This window comes from Ranitomeya imitator, chromosome 10, assembly GCF_032444005.1.
Source record: "Ranitomeya imitator isolate aRanImi1 chromosome 10, aRanImi1.pri, whole genome shotgun sequence".
Classification (NCBI taxonomy): domain Eukaryota; kingdom Metazoa; phylum Chordata; class Amphibia; order Anura; family Dendrobatidae; genus Ranitomeya; species Ranitomeya imitator.
In genome coordinates this window covers 147,625,441-147,647,713 of record NC_091291.1, presented here as the reverse complement: position 1 = coordinate 147,647,713, position 22,273 = coordinate 147,625,441, and the positions used below count along the sequence as shown (strand labels likewise).

Genomic DNA, 22,273 nt, shown 5'->3' with positions numbered 1-22,273 from the left:
TACCTGGGGAAGAAAGATGGTAGTTTCCTGGTTTTTTTCATCTTTAATAGTGGAGGTTTTTTCCTCTTATGGTGCTTTTTTAGTTTCCAGGTCACTACGAGATCCTGTAGTCCTTCTGACCACAGAGCCTCAAAGGATGAAACTTCTGTTCTGTAAAGTCTCCACAGTTATCTCATTATCATCACAGGCAGGACTAAACTGATATCAAGAAATCAAGATTCAAAGAAGCTTTATTGTCAGGACCAAATACACATAAGTTTTGCCAAAGCAAGTGTATAAAGGCAATAGGGATAGGGACTGTGGGGATGTTGGGTAGGAGCTGTAGGGAAGGTGGATGGGGCAGATCCAGGGTGGGGGCTATAGTCCATGGCATAGGGGAGGTGCATGGGGGCAGATCCATTGTGGGGGCTATAGTCCATGGCATAGGGGAGGTGGATGGGGGCAGATCCATTGTGGGGGCTATAGTCCATGGCATAGGGGAGGTGGATGGGGGCAAATCCATGGCATAGGGGAGGTGGATGGGGGCGATCCAGGGTGGGGGCTATAGTCCATGGCATAGGGGAGGTGGATGGGGGCAAATCCATTGTGGGGGCTATAGTCCATGGAATAGGGGAGGTGGATTGGGCAGATCCAGAGTGGGGGCTATAGTCCATGGCATAAGGGAGGTGGATGGGGGCAAATCCATGGCATAGGGGAGGTGGATGGGGCAGATCCAGGGTGGGGGCTATAGTCCATGGCATAGGGGAGGTGGATGGGGCAGATTCAGGGTGGGGGCTATAGTCCATGGCATAGGGGAGGTGGATGGGGCAGATCCAGGGTGGGGGCTATAGTCCATGGCATAGGGGAGGTGGATGGGGTCCAGGTTGGGGGCTATAGTCCATGGCATAGGGGAGGTGGATGGGGTCCAGGTTGGGGGCTATAGTCCATGGCATAGGGGAGGTGGAAGGGGCAGGTCCAGGGTGGGGGCTATAGTCAATGGCATAGGGGAGGTGGATGGGGCAGATCAATTGTGGGGGCTATAGTCCATGGCATAGGAGAGGTGGATGGGGTAGATCCATTGTGGGGGCTATAGTCCATGGCATAGGGGAGGTGGATGGGGCAGGTCCAGGTTGGGGGCTATAGTCCATGGCATAGGGGAGGTGGATGGGCCAGATCCATTGTGGGGGCTATAGTCCATGGCATAGGGGAGGTGGATGGGGCAGGTTCAGGTTGGGGGCTATAGTCCATGGCATAGGGGAGGTGGATGGGGCAGATCCATTGTGGGGGCTATAGTCCATGGCATAGGGGAGGTGGATGGGGCAGGTCCATTGTGGGGGCTATAGTCCATGGCATCATACTTCTCTTTCTCGCAGTCTATGACATTCGCTCACATACCGCGCTGCTATCTCCACCGCTCTCTCTTCTTCTCCCAGCAAGATATATGTTTTCTCTTCCTCCTTCATGGTGATGAAGTCTGGGAAGAGATGTGAGAGTCTCCTGAAGTGAGTGTCCCTCACTGCTGAGTATTTGGAGCAGTGTAGCAGGAAGTGGGTTTCGTCCTCTATGGCCTCCTGGTCACAGTGTTGGCACAGTCTTTCCTCCCTGGGCTTGTAGCTCTGCCTGTGTCGGCCACATTCGATGGCCAGACTGTGGGCACTGAGTCTATATCGGCTCAGGATCTGGCGGTCTCTGGGGTCCGGGAGTTTCTCCAGATATGGGGCCAGTCTGTAGTCTCTCTGTAGGCTCCGGTACATGGTCAGTTTCTGTGAGCTGATGATATCATTCTTCCAGTCACTGACATACCTCTCCTGGCCTTCATCTGCCATCTTCCTAATTCCGGCTTTTGTCAGGTTGTTGTGATTGGTGTTCTGCTCCGGTTGGGTTTGGCTGGGCTGTTCCGGGGGTTCTGGTTTTTCTGTTTCACCTTCATGTATCAGGGCTTTATGGGGATGGGAGCTTGGATTGCTCCTATGCAGGTGAGCCCGGAATGACAGCGCCCTCTTTAGAACTGTTAGGTGTAGAGGGAATCTGCCCAGCTCGGCCCGACAAGCACTGTTGGAGGTGCTCCGATGGACCTGGAGAAGGTGCTTGCAGAATTCCAGGTGGAATATTTCTGTTGGACTGGAGTCCCACTTTGACCAGTCTGGGTAGGTGTGAGGACCCCAGACTTCGCTGCCATACAGGAGGATTGGGGCGATGATGGAGTCGAAGATTTTTAGCCAGACCCTCACTGGTGGCTTCAGATGGTAGAGTGTCCTTCGGATGGCATAGAAGGTTTTGCAGGCCTTGTCTTTCAGGGTCTCTATGGCTTCTACACAGTTCACCCCCCGCCTCATCCCTACACAACTCACACAGCAAGACACAGGCCCCCCAACACTCGGAACTGATAATACTGGAGCGTTATAAAAGGGCCGATATAACCCCAGACATTACACCATATGTGACTGATATCAGCCCCTCTTATAACGCTCCAGTACTGATATATCCCCCAGATATTATACCATATGTGACTGATATCAGCCCCTCTTATAACGCTCCAGTACTGATATAACCTCCAGACATTACACCATATGTGACTGATATCAGCCTTCTTATAACGCTCCAGTACTGATATCAGCCTCTTATAACGCTCCAGTATGATCCGGGGTCCTCCGGGTGGCGCCGCGCCCTGAACATCTGGGTAATTAGCGGCGCTGGCACTGACATTCGTGACGATGATTAATTCTGAGCTGCAAACACCAGAACACGAGATTTGGGCCAATTCCTTCGTCCTAGAACTCCTGTCGCTATGGAAACCAGTGCTGTGAGCCATGTGACTACGGCGGGATAATGGCCGATGAGCGGCAGACGGAGGCGCAGTCATTACCTGCAGGAACAGCATCCCGAGATCCACTGCTCACAGCTGAGGGGTCGTTACAGTCTGTACTATGTGTCAGACAACAGCGCCAGCTGGAGCCCACCACGGACCCACCACAGCGCTGTCCACACAATGGCTGCCGAGACCCAGGGAGGATGCATCACCGCCCGGCTCCACATCCCTCCGCAGGTGAACTGTGTGCCCTCCATGGATGGAGGAGCTCTGAGCCCCGGAGAAAAATCCCCATCAGTCTAGTGACAGAGGCACCGCAGGGAACGGAGGAGGACCGTGTCACAGGCCTGCAGAACCTTGCCCCACCATACTGCCTGCAAGTCTCCTCCAAACCTCAGGCACCGGCCACCCATATGGAGACCGCACCACCTCCTTCCATCACTACAGGCCTAATGCCCATAGTAGGGGTAGTCAGCCACCCCTGAGACCAGGAGAATACCGAGGAGCGCACAACACCCACCACACTGCCAGCAAGTCTCATCCCAACCTCCGGCACCCCGACACGGGCGGCCCACATGGACACCGCGCCACCTCCTTCCATCACTACAGGCCTAATGCCCATAGTAGGGGTAGTCAGCCACCCCTGAGACCAGGAGAATACCGAGGAGCGCACAACACCCGCCACACTGCCTGCAAGTCTCATCCCAACCTCCGGCACTCCGACACGGGCGGCCCACATGGACACCGCGCCACCTCCTTCCATCACTACAGGCCTAATGCCCATAGTAGGGGTAGTCAGCCACCCCCTGAGACCAGGAGAATACCGAGGAGCGCACAACACCCGCCACACTGCCTGCAAGTCTCATCCCAACCTCCGGCACCCCGACACGGGCAGCCCACATGGAGACAGCGACACCTCCTTCCATCACTACAGGCCTAATGCCCATAGTAGGAGTAGTAAGCCACCCCCGAGACCAGGAGAATACCGGGGAGCGCACAACACCCGCCACACTGCCTGCGAGTCTCATCCCAACCTCCGGCACCCCGACACGGGCGGCCCACATGGACACCGCGCCACCTCCTTCCATCACTACAGGCCTAATGCCCATAGTAGGGGTAGTCAGCCACCCCTGAGACCAGGAGAATAGCGGGGAGCGCACAACACCCGCCACACTGCCTGCAAGTCTCATCCCAACCTCCGGCACCCCGACACGGGCAGCCCACATGGAGATCGCGCCACCTCCTTCCATCACTACAGGCCTAATGCCCATAGTAGGAGTAGTAAGCCACCCCCGAGACCAGGAGAATACCGGGGAGCGCACAACACCCGCCACACTGCCAGCCAGTCTCTTCCCAACCTCCGGCACCCCGACACGGTTGGCCCACATGGAGACCGCGCCGCGCCACCTCCTTCCATCGCTATGGTCCTAATGCCCATAGTAGGGGTAGTCAGCCACCCCCAAGACCAGGAGAATACCGGGGAGCGCACAACACCCGCCACACTGCCAGCAAGTCTCTTCCCAACCTCCGGCACCCCGACACGGGCGGCCCACATGGAAACCGCGCCACCTTCCTCCATCACTACAGGCCTAATGCCCATAGTAGGGGAAGTCAGCCACCCCCGAGACTAAGCGAATACCGGGGAGCGCACCACAACACGCCACACTGCCTGCAAGTCTCTTCCCAATTACACATACATGGCTCTCTGCTGCAGTTTCCTCTGCCTGCCAGCACAGGCTGGAATTCTAAGCCACTCTTCCTCCCTCCCCCTGCTATATAGCTGTAATGTGAGACCAGCGTGCCAGCAACATTCAAGGGTGGAATTTTTATGGCTTTGAGCTGGGAAAGCCAGTCTTCTGTCTAAACCCCTTATCACCCCTCCCGCCTGATACCAGCTATAACTGGTACAGCAACTTTCAAACCGCATGAGATTCTTTTGTTATTGAAAAGTTATGTATAATGGCACGGATCAGGGATAGAGATATAAAGGTTACATATTCAGGATGACCACCAAGAGGTCTATAACTCACTGAAATCGCTAGAATCTAAACCCAACGAAAAGCAACAACAAATATCTCCATAAGCGGGTCATATATCTATGCCGTGTTAATACTTAAAAGAACACCCATGGCATGGTGAGCATCATGATCATTGTGTCATACTTCTATGAGGTTCATACAGCGAGTTATGTATAGGAATTGTTAAATCTAAGAAAGGAGTATTCAGCCTCTGAGTGAGGTCACCACAGGGGGAGTGCCTTGACTGTGGGTACACAGATTAGTGAAGACTGATATCTCTCTCACTTGTCTTGTCTAGGGTCTAGCTGTGAGACCCATGTGTAACGCATCTTGATGTGTCACCCGTCCCCCGAGTCACCTGGTCTGCCATGAGATGAAATGACATAAGGAACTAAGTTTTTCTCAATGTTAATCCCATTTTATATGTAATTGTACTGCATTAACGATACGTATCTGTTTATAATATCCTTTTACCAGTGTAAACACTGCCTACCTTTTTGGAGTAAAATATATAAAATTACTAGCTTAGTTTCTCCTTGCTCTATAACGTACTGTCACGTCCTCTATGGTGAATTACGCTACTAATTTGGGTTGGCTCCGGACCCGTTATTAAGGAATCGGAGCTGGCGGCAGAGGTTTTGTCCTGTGCGTTTGGGAGGCTTTGTAGCGACCAGCGGCGTTGATAATTATTGTTCCCGCCTGAGTGGGAGTAGTTATATCGCCCTCGCTGCAGTGTGCCCATTAGCCAGTACAAAGTAAGGCAGCCTTTCTGGCGACTAATTAACCCAGGTGCAGTACCGTGTCTGACCTGAAGGTAAGGGGCACCAGAGAGCTGCAAGTTACAAACTAACTGGGAAGTGGGATAAAGATAAATCCACTTCAGAAGGAACCAGGGGCAACCAAACAACCCCGATTCGTGACAAATTGGTGTGAGTGGCGGGGATGATAAAGGAATCCTCTCTGGGATCCGTGACATTAACAGATGCAATGAAGAAGCCGAGAGACCGACGTGGACGCCATGACACCACACAGAGGACCGCGGGAGACCGAGATGGCGGCCATGATGGAGGGCACCCAGCTCTCCCAGTGACAGACTGGACCAAAAGTGATCGCTGGCTCAGGAGTCTGCTGCCGGACTTCTCCAGGGCTCGCGCTGCCATGGTCCTCCAAATCATATAACATGTCCTGCGACTCCTCCCTTGTCACCACAACGAGCCAGTGACCTATGACCCCCAGTAACAATGTGGCGTGGGGGTTATCGAGTATAATGGCCGTGCTCCCGTGTTAATGTCCCCGTGGCTGCGTGGAGCGACTAGATGACGCCGCGGGGGCTAGAAAATATAACCCGAGCAGCGGGCGGAGGTGCCGGCCCCCCCCCAGAGCAGCTCGGGCGGAGGTGCCGGCCCCTCCCCCCCCCCGGAGCAGCGGGCGAAGCTGCCGGCCCTCCCCCCCCCCCCGCCCAGAAAGCTTATTTTGACTTACTTGGGCTCACAGGATGCCCAGGAATAACAGACAGTGGCTCCGGGGTCAATGTCAGTGCCCGTGGGGCTCATCACTGGGCGTATCATGGTGACAGACCTCCCCGCTCTCAGATGTTTCACTTGCTGCGTTTGGTCCAGAAATGGTGCAGCCAGAGATCTCCACTCCAGCCCAGTCAAGCGGGTGTCATGGACAGATTTATTCACTCTCCCCCCAGGCCAGTGCAGATATGGGTAGTCCAGGGAGACCCCCAGAAAGCAGACAACCTGGCGGACCACATAGAAAGGTACCAGGTTGTTGAGGGGGTCCCTAAGGAAGCTCAGGGTGGGGCATCTCCATACTGGGGTACTCAGCGGGAGCCCGAGCCCCAGAAGAGGAGTAGTAGAGTCCCCACAAGGAGTTGCTGAGGGGCTACCAAAGGCTGCTGGTAATGACCGGATCCGCTGAGGGGCCACCCGTGTCCTATGTCCTCTGAGCAGACGGACTGCAGCCTCGGGAGGTGCTCCTCACACTATGCCTATCCCGCCTGCAGTGTGGACGATCAGGCCGGGGAGGGGCCACCCGTGTCCTATGTCCTCTGAGCAGACGGACTGCAGCCTCGGGAGGCGCTCCTCACACTATGCCTATCCCGCCTGCAGTGCGGACGATCAGGCCGGTGAGGGGCCACCCGTGTCCTATGTCCTCTGAGCAGATGGACTGCAGCCTCAGGAGGCGCTCCTCACACTATGCCTATCCCGCCTGCAGTGTGGACGATCAGGCCGGTGAGGGGCCACCTGTGTCCTATGTCCTGTGAGCAGACGGACTGCAGCCTCGGGAGGCGCTCCTCACACTATGCCTATCCCGCCTGCAGTGCGGACGATCAGGCCGATGAGGGGCCACAGTCACGACCCATGACCATAAACAGTACTAATGTCAGGACTCTTGGACTCGGAGTTTGGAGACCCCGATATAGGCCACGTTTCTCCACCAGAAGATCACGGGGAAACATGTGGGTGTCTGCTGTATCCACGGGGATGCCAAGGACTACCCTACTGCCAGAGTGCCGAAAACACGAGTCGCGGTATGGAGTCCCATGGGGTCGGCCAGTAATGTAAACGTTCTGGAGCGGCCAAGACCAAGTCCAGACCTTCATCCAATGGAGAATGTGTGGTCAGACATGAAGATCGCTGTTCACCAGAGGAAACATCTAACGTGAAGGAGCTGGAGCAGTGGACTGGACAGAAATCCCAGTGACAAGGTGTGCAAAGCTCAGAGACTGGTCCACAGCGGCGTACAGCTGTAACTGCTGCAAAACGAGGCTCTACAGAGTACTGACTGTAGGGCGTGAAGACTTCTGCAAGCAACTGTAGTGATATACATGGTGTATAAAGGGGTGTATATATAGTGGTAGATAGTGGTACAAGTCTCCAGGATTGGACGCCACATTGTTTTCCTGCATTCACATAAGCCATCTTGCCCTCCACCCCATGTCAATTGCCACATGTTGCCCGCTGGGTGACAACCACTACCAGCAGCCATTATACAGCCAGGTTGTCAGCTGCCTTGGGGGTCACTCACTGGTCACCTTCACTGCACTTATGTGCCGCGGCTCATGTTTTTGGTTTTGCCTTAGTTTTTTCTGCTCTGTACATACGGGCTGCGGCTCCCTCTTGGGCCGTGCGCTCCACGCACATGTGTCTGCACCGTCGGCCCCGTCCTGCTCTGCCCCGTCTATTGTGACGTCTGCTGGCACAGGTTAGGGCCTGTCCCGGTGGGGTCACCTTGTCGTGGTAGGACGGCTTTTACATGCACAATTACTATTCCTGCAGGGGGATCGGCACATTTGGCTTTTAGCTGCAGTGGGAATGTGCACCTACAGTGCTCGTATACAAACACATATTCCGGCTGCTATATAAGTCACTGGAACATTCCTCCGCCCCGTATCACCAGCGTTACTCCTGCGTGGCGGCAGCTGCACAGCTCCACCGGAGACGGCCGCGGCAGGAATCCCTTGGCCATTGCAGGCTTGGTTTCTCTCCATATGGTGCGATGCATGACATAGGGGGCCGGCCCGACTCTGCAGTCACCTGTTGGGGGGTGCGTGTTAGTCGCTGATACAAGGTGCCCATCACCCCCACACTGCTATAGACATGTAGACAGACGCGGAGCGGGCCTCCATCCTTACTGCAGGACGCATGCTCCATCCAGAGACGCACTGCGGGGGGACAGCGGGCAGAACTCCGACTGCAGCCGCATGGTGCCCCCCAGACTGTACACATACGGGGGGATTTCATGCAAGGTCCAATCCCTGCCCCCACCCTGCGGTGACCGCCGCCGATCACATCCAGTCTACAATGTGACTCCTCAGCCACGGCCATTACCAGCAACGAATCGGGAGAGAATTAAATCCACCCGGTGTCATCGGCTCCTCGTCCACGGCGACATCCGCTCATCTCCATCACCGCTGATCAATACCGTGAGGTTCACCAATGGCAGAAACCAGGAAAACCGCATGGAGGCAAAGAAGAGCACCGATCTCCACCGACACCGGCGGGAGCTTCTGTGCCGCTGACTAACGGCCGCTGCGACCGGATCCACCATGTGCAAACAGCCAGCAGGTGTAGACTGTGTGACGGACGCTCCACGGTCACACTGCGCCGCACGGGACTAACGCTGCCAGACGACACTAGCGGATAACCTACAGCACCACGGGACGTCGGCCTCCACCCGGCCGCAGTAATAGTAGTCAGTGACAGGTTGTAACCTAAAGGTGACCCGCGGGCGAGAGCCCCGACAATGAGCAATGACCAGAGCATCCAACGCCATGAAAACAAATCCTGAGCGGCTCATTGTGGTGCGCGAGAACCGACGCAAACCGCTGCAAAGCAAGCGGAGCGAGGGCCCCCAGGACCGGAGCGAGGGCCCCCCCCCCCCCAGGACCAGAGCGAGGGCCCCCCCCCCCCCCAGGACCAGAGCGAGGGCCCCCCCCCCCCCCAGGACCAGAGCGAGGGCCCCTCCCCCCCCAGGACCAGAGCGAGGGCCCCTCCCCCCCCAGGACCAGAGCGAGGGCCCCTCCCCCCCCAGGACCAGAGCGAGGGCCCCTCCCCCCCCAGGACCAGAGCGAGGGCCCCTCCCCCCCCAGGACCAGAGCGAGGGCCCCTCCCCCCCCAGGACCAGAGCGAGGGCCCCTCCCCCCAGGACCAGAGCGAGGGCCCCTCCCCCCAGGACCAGAGCGAGGGCCCCTCCCCCCAGGACCAGAGCGAGGGCCCCTCCCCCCAGGACCAGAGCGAGGGCCCCCCCCCCCCAGGACCAGAGCGAGGGCCCCCCCCCCCCCCAGGACCAGAGCGAGGGCCCCTCCCCCCAGGACCAGAGCGAGGGCCCCCCCCCCCCAGGACCAGAGCGAGGGCCCCCCCCCCCCCCCAGGACCAGAGCGAGGGCCCCCCCCCCCCCCAGGACCAGAGCGAGGGCCCCCCCCCCCAGGACCAGAGCGAGGGCCCCCCCCCCAGGACCAGAGCGAGGGCCCCCCCCCCCCAGGACCAGAGCGAGGGCCCCCCCCCCCAGGACCAGAGCGAGGGCCCCCCCCCCAGGACCAGAGCGAGGGCCCAAGGACAGGAGCGAGGGCCCCCCCCCCAGGACCAGAGCGAGGGCCCCCCCCCCAGGACCAGAGCGAGGGCCCAAGGACAGGAGCGAGGGCCCCCCCCCCCCAGGACCAGAGCCAGGGCCCCCCCCCAGGACCAGAGCGAGGGCCCAAGGACAGGAGCGAGGGTCCCCAGGCTGGACCGAGGCCTGGCCGGCCAGCACTGTACCCACCACGTCACCGAGGGGCGCACGCTTCCTGCCCGTGGCACACCTAGGCGGTAGGGATGTGCGGCTGAGCCACGGCTGTTGTGACCCAGCAGTGACCTTGTCTAGGACCGCAGCGCCATAATACCGCACCCAGGTGAACGCCCGGACCAGGGTCAGATGACGGCAGCGCCAGGAAGGACAAAGATCACATTCCTGCAGCAATAACCCGGACTCAGGGCCCCGCAGAGCGCCGGCAGCGACACCGACCAGGAGCCAGACCGGCAGCAGCACCAGGCTCAGGGATCGTTACAGTGTATCAGGGAAGACGATCAGCAAGCGGCCATCAGGAGACACTGGAGCTGCTCTTACCGACACATTGTAACAAACCTTCAGCAGGACTGTCAGGCAGGATAATAGACCAGGGGCATCATATGAAGAGGAAGCTGGAGGATGATGGCGTCTGCCGCACGCACCCTTCATGTGACCGACTCCTCCACCATAAACACCAGTGTAGCCTTCGCAGTCATCGTGTGAGGATCGGCTCCGTCACGTAATAACCACGCAGCGGCCACAGACCGATGGACCCCCAAGAAGATGGCTGCATGGGGTGGGGCTACAGCCGCGGTCCTTGTCACCATCTATCAGGGCCGCAGCCACGGAGCAGAACACGGACACTGAGGATGAAGACTCCCATCATCCTGAACAACCAGCGTCCAGTCTACATCACCACTGCCGCCCTGCGGGAATGAAGCACGCTCCCATGCAATCACTGTTCAGCGGTCAGGATCAGCGGCGCCCAGGAAAAATGTTCACTAATGAGATCAGCGCCGGGATCTAAGGGATCCGGTCACCTGAGAATCACGTCTGCACCCGCCCCAGTATAATCCCAGCAAGTACCAGTAACCAGCAGACACACACGGAGCTGAAGAGAAGCCCAACGTGCGGCATCAGCTCGCTCCATCCCTGGAAGGGTTAACTCCACCGCCGGACCCTCCACCCATCAGAACCTTCCTCTCCGGATCCGCTTCCTCCCAGCTACTGCCCAACACTGAGGAAGCAATTATAAATAATAACCGGCCAGCAGGAGACGGCGCGCTAAAGTCACCGACGCTCCGGCCGTGGCCCCCGAAATAAGAGTACCGCGCCCTGGGATGCCCCTGAGATACACAGCCGTATCCGAGCCTCAGAAGCCACCCGGCAGCAGGTGGACGGTCTACAGTCACTGAGCGGCCGAGCAGCAGCCAGGGCGGACCTGACGGCACGTAGTGAGGAGTCCTCAGGGCTGGAGACCTGACCTGGCTCCACAGCCAGAACCTGTCACCATGTTTTCAGCTACCCATTAACCCTGCTGTTCTGTTCGGTCTGGGGAGACCTATTTTGAACTTTGGTATTTTTTGGGGTGTTCAAGATGCGGTTCTGAAACTTGTGGTTGATTGACTTAAATGAGGATGGGTCGGTCGGCCACGGGTTTCAGAGCCGCATCTTGAATATTTTAAAGAATATTGAAGTTCAAAGTCGGTCATTTTTGACCAACAGAACAGCAGGGTTAAGGCGCAGTTCACACTAGCAATATTGGCTGCGGCTTTTCCTGCAGCAACACTAGCACTCTTAGCAGAAAAGAAGCAGCATTAGAAACATGTTTTGGAGCATTTTTCAGGATCCCAAAGTTCAGTTTGGCTTCGCATAGCTAAGCATGGACACAGGTCACCAACACAAAGCACGTTCATGAAAAAATACAGCTAGAAATGTAACAGCGGGGAGGCGAACTGGTCAGGAATAATTTACCCAAGACCCTGGCAGTGCATGGAGTCTGTAGGAGACTAACTTTCACACTTTCATCTGCCCTTGGTCAGCCCCAGGCACTGCGCAATCCCACACCTTGGTCAGCCGCAGGCATTGCGCAATCCCACACCTTGGTCAGCCGCAGGCACTGTGCACTCACACACCTTGGTCAGCCGCAGGCACTGCGCACTCACACACCTTGGTCAGCCGCAGGCACTGTGCACTCACACACCTTGGTCAGCCGCAGTCACTGTGCACTCACACACCTTGGTCAGCCGCAGGCACTGTGCACTCACACACCTTGGTCAGCCGCAGACACTGCAATCCCACACCTTGGTCAGCCGCAGGCACTGTGCAATCCCACACCTTGGTCAGCCGCAGGCACTGTGCACTCACACACCTTGGTCAGCCGCAGACACCAATCCCACACCTTGGTCAGCCGCAGACTGTGCAATCCCACACCTTGGTCAGCCTCAGGCACTGTGCAATCCCACACCTTGGTCAGCCTCAGGCACTGTGCACTCGCACACCTTGGTCAGCTGCAGACACTGTGCACTGACACACCTTGGTCAGCTGCAGGCACTGTGCAATCCTACACCTTGGTCAGCCAGACACTGTGCAATCCCACACCTTGGTCAGCCGCAGGCACTGTGCAATCCCACACCTTGGTCAGCCGCAGGCACTGTGCAATCCCACACCTTGGTCAGCCGCAGGCACTGTGCAATCCCACACCTTGGTCAGCCGCAGTCACTGTGCACACACACCTTGGTCAGCCGCAGGCACTGTGCAATCCCACACCTTGGTCAGCCGCAGACACTGCAATCCCACACCTTGGTCAGCCGCAGGCACTGTGCAATCCCACACCTTGGTCAGCTGCAGGCACTGTGCACTCACACACCTTGGTCAGCTGCAGGCACTGTGCAATCCCACACCTTGGTCAGCCTCAGGCACTGTGCAATCCCACACCTTGGTCAGCCTCAGGCACTGTGCAATCCCACACCTTGGTCAGCCGCAGGCACTGTGCAATCCCACACCTTGGTCAGCCGCAGGCACTGCGCACTCACACACCTTGGTCAGCCGCAGGCACTGTGCACTCACACACCTTGGTCAGCCGCAGGCACTGTGCACTCACACACCTTGGTCAGCCGCAGGCACTGTGCACTCACACACCTTGGTCAGCCGCAGACACTGCAATCCCACACCTTGGTCAGCCGCAGGCACTGTGCAATCCCACACCTTGGTCAGCCGCAGGCACTGTGCAATCCCACACCTTGGTCAGCCGCAGACTGTGCAATCCCACACCTTGGTCAGCCACAGACACTGTGCACACACACCTTGGTCAGCCACAGACACTGCGCAATCTCCACCCTCTGAGGAGCAGGTATATAGTGCCATGCACACATCAGTCGCTTTGCAGCACTGAGCTGACTGACAACCTGATAAAAGCTGCACTGGTGCCAAACTGGTTGTCACTCCCAGTACACAGAAGGTCACTGGGGATTTGTGAGCTTCTCATTTTTCCAGTTTTGGGGGATCTTTTTTTCCCCCTCGAGCGTCCACCCATCTCCCAGAATACATTGCAGACAGCCACAAGAGCGTCCACTCCCCGAGACTCATCCACAGCGCACACCTGGACCAGCCAGCAGGAATCCCAGCAATGTGCATCCCGGGGGTCCGCAGTCCTGACAGATGATGCCAAGAACACAGGGTAAAACAAGCAACCACCAGACCGGGCAGCCACACCGCCGGCTCTGGGGGTCTCCGGCAGCGTGCAGGGACCCTCCGATGTGCCACTCGCTGCAGACAGACGACCTTGGAAGAATTCCACAGGAGAAAATTAATTATTAACAGATTTCAATAGGATGAGGGGGAGGGGGAAAGTTCCACACACTGAAGGGTTAACAGCCAGGCATCACCAGCACCCTGCAGGCTGAGACTTGTGGTCCCACTGTGCCGACAAAGGACAGAGGATGAGAGTCGCAGTACCTGGCAGACACAAGCGGGGTCTTCCCTGTAACATCCCACCCAGCGCCGCACATCCCCTGCATCCCCTCCAACTGCCACCGCCGGATATCCTAACCGGACAGAGGGGGCCGCACATTAACCCTTACCGGCCTCTGCAATGTCAGCGGACAGTGGCCACCACCGGAGGGTCCCGGGGCCGAGAGCAAACGACCAGAAGGGGGCAGGATGGAGCACGACAGCGGGGCCACAGTACACCAGTATATACAGTGCTGGGGAGCACTCGCCATATACACACCAGTATATACAGTGCTGGGGAGCACCCGCCATACACACCAGTATATACAGTGCTGGGGAGCACCTGCCATATACACACACCAGTATATACAGTGCTGGGGAGCACCCGCCATACACACCAGTATATACAGTGCTGGGGAGCACCCGCCACATACACACCAGTATATACAGTGCTGGGGAGCACCCGCCGTATACACACACCAGTATATACAGTGCTGGGGAGCACCCGCCATATACACACACACCAGTATATACAGTGCTGGGGAGCACCCGCCATACACACCAGTATATACAGTGCTGGGGAGCACCCGCCATACACACACCAGTATATACAGTGCTGGGGAGCACCCGCCATACACACCAGTATATACAGTGCTGGGGAGCACCCGCCATATACACACACCAGTATATACAGTGCTGGGGAGCACCCGCCATATACACACCAGTATATACAGTGCTGGGGAGCACCCGCCATACACACCAGTATATACAGTGCTGGGGAGCACCTGCCATATACACACACCAGTATATACAGTGCTGGGGAGCACCCGCCATACACACCAGTATATACAGTGCTGGGGAGCACCCGCCATATACACACCAGTATATACAGTGCTGGGGAGCACCCGCCATATACACACACACCAGTATATACAGTGCTGGGGAGCACCTGCCATATACACACACCAGTATATACAGTGCTGGGGAGCACCCGCCATACACACCAGTATATACAGTGCTGGGGAGCACCCGCCATATACACACCAGTATATACAGTGCTGGGGAGCACCCGCCATACACACCAGTATATACAGTGCTGGGGAGCACCTGCCATATACACACACCAGTATATACAGTGCTGGGGAGCACCCGCCATACACACCAGTATATACAGTGCTGGGGAGCACCCGCCATATACACACCAGTATATACAGTGCTGGGGAGCACCCGCCATATACACACACACCAGTATATACAGTGCTGGGGAGCACCTGCCATATACACACACCAGTATATACAGTGCTGGGGAGCACCTGCCATATACACACACCAGTATATACAGTGCTGGGGAGCACCCGCCATATACACACCAGTATATACAGTGCTGGGGAGCACCCGCCATATACACACACCAGTATATACAGTGCTGGGGAGCACCCGCCATATACACACACACCAGTATATACAGTGCTGGGGAGCACCCGCCATATACACACCAGTATATACAGTGCTGGGGAGCACCCGCCATATACACACACCAGTATATACAGTGCTGGGGAGCACCCGCCATATACACACCAGTATATACAGTGCTGGGGAGCACCCGCCATATACACACACCAGTATATACAGTGCTGGGGAGCACCCGCCATATACACACCAGTATATACAGTGCTGGGGAGCACCCGCCATACACACCAGTATATACAGTGCTGGGGAGCACCCGCCATATACACACACACACCAGTATATACAGTGCTGGGGAGCACCCGCCATATACACACCAGTATATACAGTGCTGGGGAGCACCTGCCATATACACACACCAGTATATACAGTGCTGGGGAGCACCCGCCATAAACACCAGTATATACAGTGCTGGGGAGCACCCGCCATAAACACCAGTATATACAGTGCTGGGGAGCACCCGCCATATACACACCAGTATATACAGTGCTGGGGAGCACCCGCCATATACAGTGCTGGGGAGCACCTGCCATATACACACACCAGTATATACAGTGCTGTGGAGCACCGGCCGTATACACACACACACACCACTATATACAGTGCTGGGGAGCACCCGCCATATACACACCAATATATACAGTGCTGGGGAGCACCCGCCATACACACCAGTATATACAGTGCTGGGGAGCACCCGCCATATACACACCAGTATATACAGTGCTGGGGAGCACCCGCCATATACAGTGCTGGGGAGCACCTGCCATATACACACACCAGTATATACAGTGCTGGGGAGCACCGGCCGTATACACACACACACCACTATATACAGTGCTGGGGAGCACCCGCCATATACACACCAGTATATACAGTGCTGGGGAGCACCTGCCGTATACACACCAGTATATACAGTGCTGGGGAGCACCCGCCGTATACACACACACACACGTATATACAGTGCTGGGGAGCACCCGGCATACACACCAGTATATACAGTGCTGGAGAGCACCGGCCGTATACACACACACACACACACACACACACCAGTATATACAGTGCTGGGGAGCACCCGCCATATACACACACCAGTATATACAGTGCTGGGGAGCACCTGCCGTATACACACCAGTATATACAGTGCTGAGGAGCACCCGCCATATACACACCAGTATATACAGTGCTGGGGAGCACCTGCCGTATACACACCAGTATATACAGTGCTGGGGAGCACCCGCCGTATACACACACACACACCAGTATATACAGTGCTGGGGAGCACCCGGCATACACACCAGTATATACAGTGCTGGGGAGCACCCGCCGTATACACACACCAGTATATACAGTGCTGGGGAGCACCCGCCGTATACACACACCAGTATATACAGTGCTGGGGAGCACCCGCCGTATACACACACCAGTATATACAGTGCTGGGGAGCACCCGCCATATACACACACCAGTATATACAGTGCTGGGGAGCACCTAACGTATACACACCAGTATATACAGTGCTGAGGAGCACCCGCCGTACACACCAGTATATACAGTGCTGGGGAGCACCCGCCGTATACACACACCAGTATATACAGTGCTGGGGAGCACCCGCCGTATACACACACCAGTATATACAGTGCTGGGGAGCACCCGCCATATACACACACCAGTATATACAGTGCTGGGGAGCACCTGCCGTATACACACCAGTATATACAGTGCTGGGGAGCACCCGCCGTACACACCAGTATATACAGTGCTGGAGAGCACCCGCCATATACACACACCAGTATATACAGTGCTGGGGAGCACCCGCCATATACACACCAGTATATACAGTGCTGGGGAGCACCCGCCGTATACACACCAGTATATACAGTGCTGGGGAGCACCCGCCATATACACACCAGTATATACAGTGCTGGGGAGCACCCGCCATATACACACCAGTATATACAGTGCTGGAGAGCACCCGCCGTATACACACACACACACACACACCAGTATATACAGTGCTGGGGAGCACCCGCCGTACACACCACTATATACAGTGCTGGAGAGCACCCGCCATATACACACCAGTATATACAGTGCTGGAGAGCACCCGCCATATACACACCAGTATATACAGTGCTGGGGAGCACCCGCCGTACACACCAGTATATACAGTGCTGGAGAGCACCCGCCGTATACACACCAGTATATACAGTGCTGGGGAGCACCCGCCATATACACACCAGTATATACAGTGCTGGAGAGCACCCGCCGTATACACACACCAGTATATACAGTGCTGGAGAGCACCCGCCGTATACACACACCAGTATATACAGTGCTGGAGAGCACCCGCCGTATACACACCAGTATATACAGTGCTGGGGAGCACCCGCCGTATACACACCAGTATATACAGTGCTGGAGAGCACCCGCCGTATACACACACCAGTATATACAGTGCTGGGGAGCACCCGCCATATACACACACCAGTATATACAGTGCTGGGGAGCACCCGCCATATACACACCAGTATATACAGTGCTGGGGAGCACCCGCCGTACACACCAGTATATACAGTGCTGGAGAGCACCCGCCGTATACACACCAGTATATACAGTGCTGGGGAGCACCCGCCATATACACACCAGTATATACAGTGCTGGAGAGCACCCGCCGTATACACACACCAGTATATACAGTGCTGGAGAGCACCCGCCGTATACACACACCAGTATATACAGTGCTGGAGAGCACCCGCCGTATACACACCAGTATATACAGTGCTGGGGAGCACCCGCCGTATACACACCAGTATATACAGTGCTGGAGAGCACCCGCCGTATACACACACCAGTATATACAGTGCTGGGGAGCACCCGCCATATACACACACCAGTATATACAGTGCTGGGGAGCACCCGCCGTATACACACCAGTATATACAGTGCTGGAGAGCACCCGCCGTATACACACCAGTATATACAGTGCTGGGGAGCACCCGCCATATACACACCAGTATATACAGTGCTGGAGAGCACCCGCCGTATACACACACCAGTATATACAGTGCTGGGGAGCACCCGCCATATACACACACCAGTATATACAGTGCTGGGGAGCACCCGCCATATACACACCAGTATATACAGTGCTGGAGAGCACCCGCCGTATACACACACCAGTATATACAGTGCTGGAGAGCACCCGCCGTATACACACACCAGTATATACAGTGCTGGGGAGCACCCGCCATATACACACCAGTATATACCTGTAATGCTGGGGAGCACCCCCTGTATACACACCAGTATATACCAGTAATGCTGGGGAGCACCCCCCTGTATACACACCAGTATATACCTGTAATGCTGGGGAGCCCCCCCTGTATACACACCAGTATATACCTGTAATGCTGGGGAGCCCCCCCTGTATACACCAGTATATACCTGTAATGCTGGGGAGCCCCCCCCTGTATACACACCAGTATATACCTGTAATGCTGGGGAGCCCCCCCTGTATACACCAGTATATACCTGTAATGCTGGGGAGCCCCCCCTGTATACACCAGTATATACCTGTAATGCTGGGGAGCCCCCCCTGTATACACACCAGTATATACCTGTAATGCTGGGGAGCCCCCCTGTATACACCAGTATATACCTGTAATGCTGGGGAGCCCCCCCTGTATACACCAGTATATACCTGTAATGCTGGGGAGCCCCCCCTGTATACACACCAGTATATACCTGTAATGCTGGGGAGCCCCCCTGTATAGACACCAGTATATACCTGTAATGCTGGGGAGCCCCCCCTGTATACACCAGTATATACCTGTAATGCTGGGGAGCCCCCCCTGTACACACCAGTATATACCTGTAATGCCGGGGAGCCCCCCTGTATACACACCAGTATATACCTGTAATGCTGGGGAGCCCCCCCTGTACACACCAGTATATACCTGTAATGCCGGGGAGCCCCCCTGTATACACACCAGTATATACCTGTAATGCCGGGGAGCCCCCCCTGTATATATATACACCAGTATATACCTGTAATGTTGAGGACCCCCCTGTATATATATATATATACACACACCAGTATATACCTGTAATGTTGAGGACCCCCCTGTATATATATATATATACACACACCAGTATATACCTGTAATGTTGAGGACCCCCCTGTATATATATATATATACACACACCAGTATATACCTGTAATGTTGAGGACCCCCCCTATATATATATACACACACACCAGTATATACCTGTAATGCCGGGGAGCCCCCCTGTACACACCAGTATATACCTGTAATGTTGAGGACCCCCCTGTATATATATATATACACCAGTATATACCTGTAATGTTGAGGACCCCCCCTATATATATATATACACACACACCAGTATATACCTGTAATGCCGGGGAGCCCCCCTGTACACACCAGTATATACCTGTAATGTTGAGGACCCCCCTGTATATATATATATACACCAGTATATACCTGTAATGTTGAGGACCCCCCCTATATATATATATATACACACCAGTATATACCTGTAATGTTGAGGACCCCCCTGTATATATATATATACACCAGTATATACCTGTAATGTTGAGGACCCCCCCTATATATATATATATACACACCAGTATATACCTGTAATGTTGAGGACCCCCCTGTATATATATATACACACCAGTATATACCTGTAATGTTGAGGACCCCCCCTATATATATATATATATACACACACCAGTATATACCTGTAATGTTGAGGACCCCCCTGTATATATATATATATATATACACCAGTATATACCTGTAATGTTGAGGACCCCCCTGTATATATATATATACACACCAGTATATACCTGTAATGTTGAGGACCCCCCTGTATATATATATACACACCAGTATATACCTGTAATGTTGAGGACCCCCCCTATATATATATATATATACACACACCAGTATATACCTGTAATGTTGAGGACCCCCCTGTATATATATATATATATATACACCAGTATATACCTGTAATGTTGAGGACCCCCCTGTATATATATATATATATACACACACCAGTATATACCTGTAATGCCGGGGAGCCCCCCTGTATATATATATATACACACACCAGTATATACCTGTAATGTTGGGGAGCCCCCCTGTATATATATATACACACACCAGTATATACCTGTAATGTTGAGGACCCCCCTGTATATATATATATATACACACACCAGTATATACCTGTAATGTTGAGGACCCCCCTGTATATATATATACACACACCAGTATATACCTGTAATGTTGAGGACCCCCCTGTATATATATATATATACACACACCAGTATATACCTGTAATGTTGAGGACCCCCCTGTATATATATATACACACACCAGTATATACCTGTAATGTTGAGGACCCCCTGTATATATATATATACACACACCAGTATATACCTGTAATGCCGGGGAGCCCCCCTGTATATATATATATACACACACCAGTATATACCTGTAATGTTGGGGAGCCCCCCTGTATATATATATACACACACCAGTATATACCTGTAATGTTGAGGACCCCCCTGTATATATATATATATATACACCAGTATATACCTGTAATGTTGAGGACCCCCCTGTATATATATATACACACACCAGTATATACCTGTAATGTTGAGGACCCCCTGTATATATATATACACACACCAGTATATACCTGTAATGTTGGGGAGACCCCCTGTATATATATATACACACACCAGTATATACCTGTAATGTTGAGGAGCCCCCCCTGTATATATATATATATACACACACCAGTATATACCTGTAATGTTGAGGAGCCCCCCCTGTATATATATATATATACACACACCAGTATATACCTGTAATGTTGAGGACCCCCCTGTATATATATATATATATACACCAGTATATACCTGTAATGTTGAGGACCCCCCTGTATATATATATATATATACACCAGTATATACCTGTAATGTTGAGGAGCCCCCCCTGTATATATATATATACACACACCAGTATATACCTGTAATGCTGAGGAGCCCCCCCTGTATATATATATATATATATATATATATATATACACACACACCAGTATATACCTGTAATGCTGGGGAGCCCCCCCTGTATATATATACACACACCAGTATATACCTGTAATGCTGAGGAGCCCCCCTGTATATATATATATATACACCAGTATATACCTGTAATGTTGAGGACCCCCCTGTATATATATATATATATACACCAGTATATACCTGTAATGTTGAGGACCCCCCCTATATATATATATATACACACACTGCACACAGCCGCCGCCGCCGCCTCTCACATTATTACTTCCCCTCCCGTCCCCGCATTATGTAACCGGAGCGGCGGGTGAGGACAGAGCGGGAGGGGGCGCACGGCCACAATGTGGCGGCAGAGCGGGCGCTGCGGGTTTCCGCCGCCGGGAGCCTCCCCGCCCCGGGCAGCTCGTACCTCTATGTATCCGGCCAGACAGGGCACGACGACGGCAGCCAGGACCGCGCACAGCGCAGGGAACGCGGCCATGACGGAAGCTCCTCTCCGCTCAACCTGCAGCTCTGGACTGAGGAGAAGCCCGCCCCGCAGACCAAGAGCCAGCCCAACCGGATCTGACGTCACAAGGCCCCGCCCTTACCTCTTCCGTAGTCCAGCCGCTATGCCAATCATAACGCAGGCAATTTCTAAGCCACACCCACAATCCTCCCAGCACAGGTAAATAGTGCTGTAACCCCGCCTCTTCAGTTGCGGCTGTCTATTAGGCCTAAGAGAGCCACGCCCCTCAAAGATCAATGACCACGCCCACCAAGGATGCAGAGAAGAAGATGCTGCGACCGAGGACACAGGACAAGAAGCAGAGACGTGTGTGACGTCATCACCATCCATCACCATCATCCACCAACATCATCATCTCCATCATC

At 54.5% G+C, this 22,273-nt stretch overlaps 1 protein-coding gene across 7 annotated transcripts in view; it reads right to left on the bottom strand.

The window, feature by feature from the left end:
• The window catches only part of APLP2 (amyloid beta precursor like protein 2), a 117,487-nt gene extending 95,540 nt beyond the window's left edge, over positions 1 to 21,947 (bottom strand). For all 7 annotated transcript variants that reach the window (XM_069742118.1, XM_069742114.1, XM_069742115.1 and 4 more), the window contains exon 1: positions 21,810 to 21,947. In XM_069742118.1, coding sequence (XP_069598219.1) covers positions 21,810 to 21,881 — 72 coding nt within the window. In that variant the 5' untranslated portion in view covers positions 21,882 to 21,947. The remainder of the gene's footprint in view (positions 1 to 21,809) is intronic.
• Positions 21,948 to 22,273: the final 326 nt, after the last annotated feature.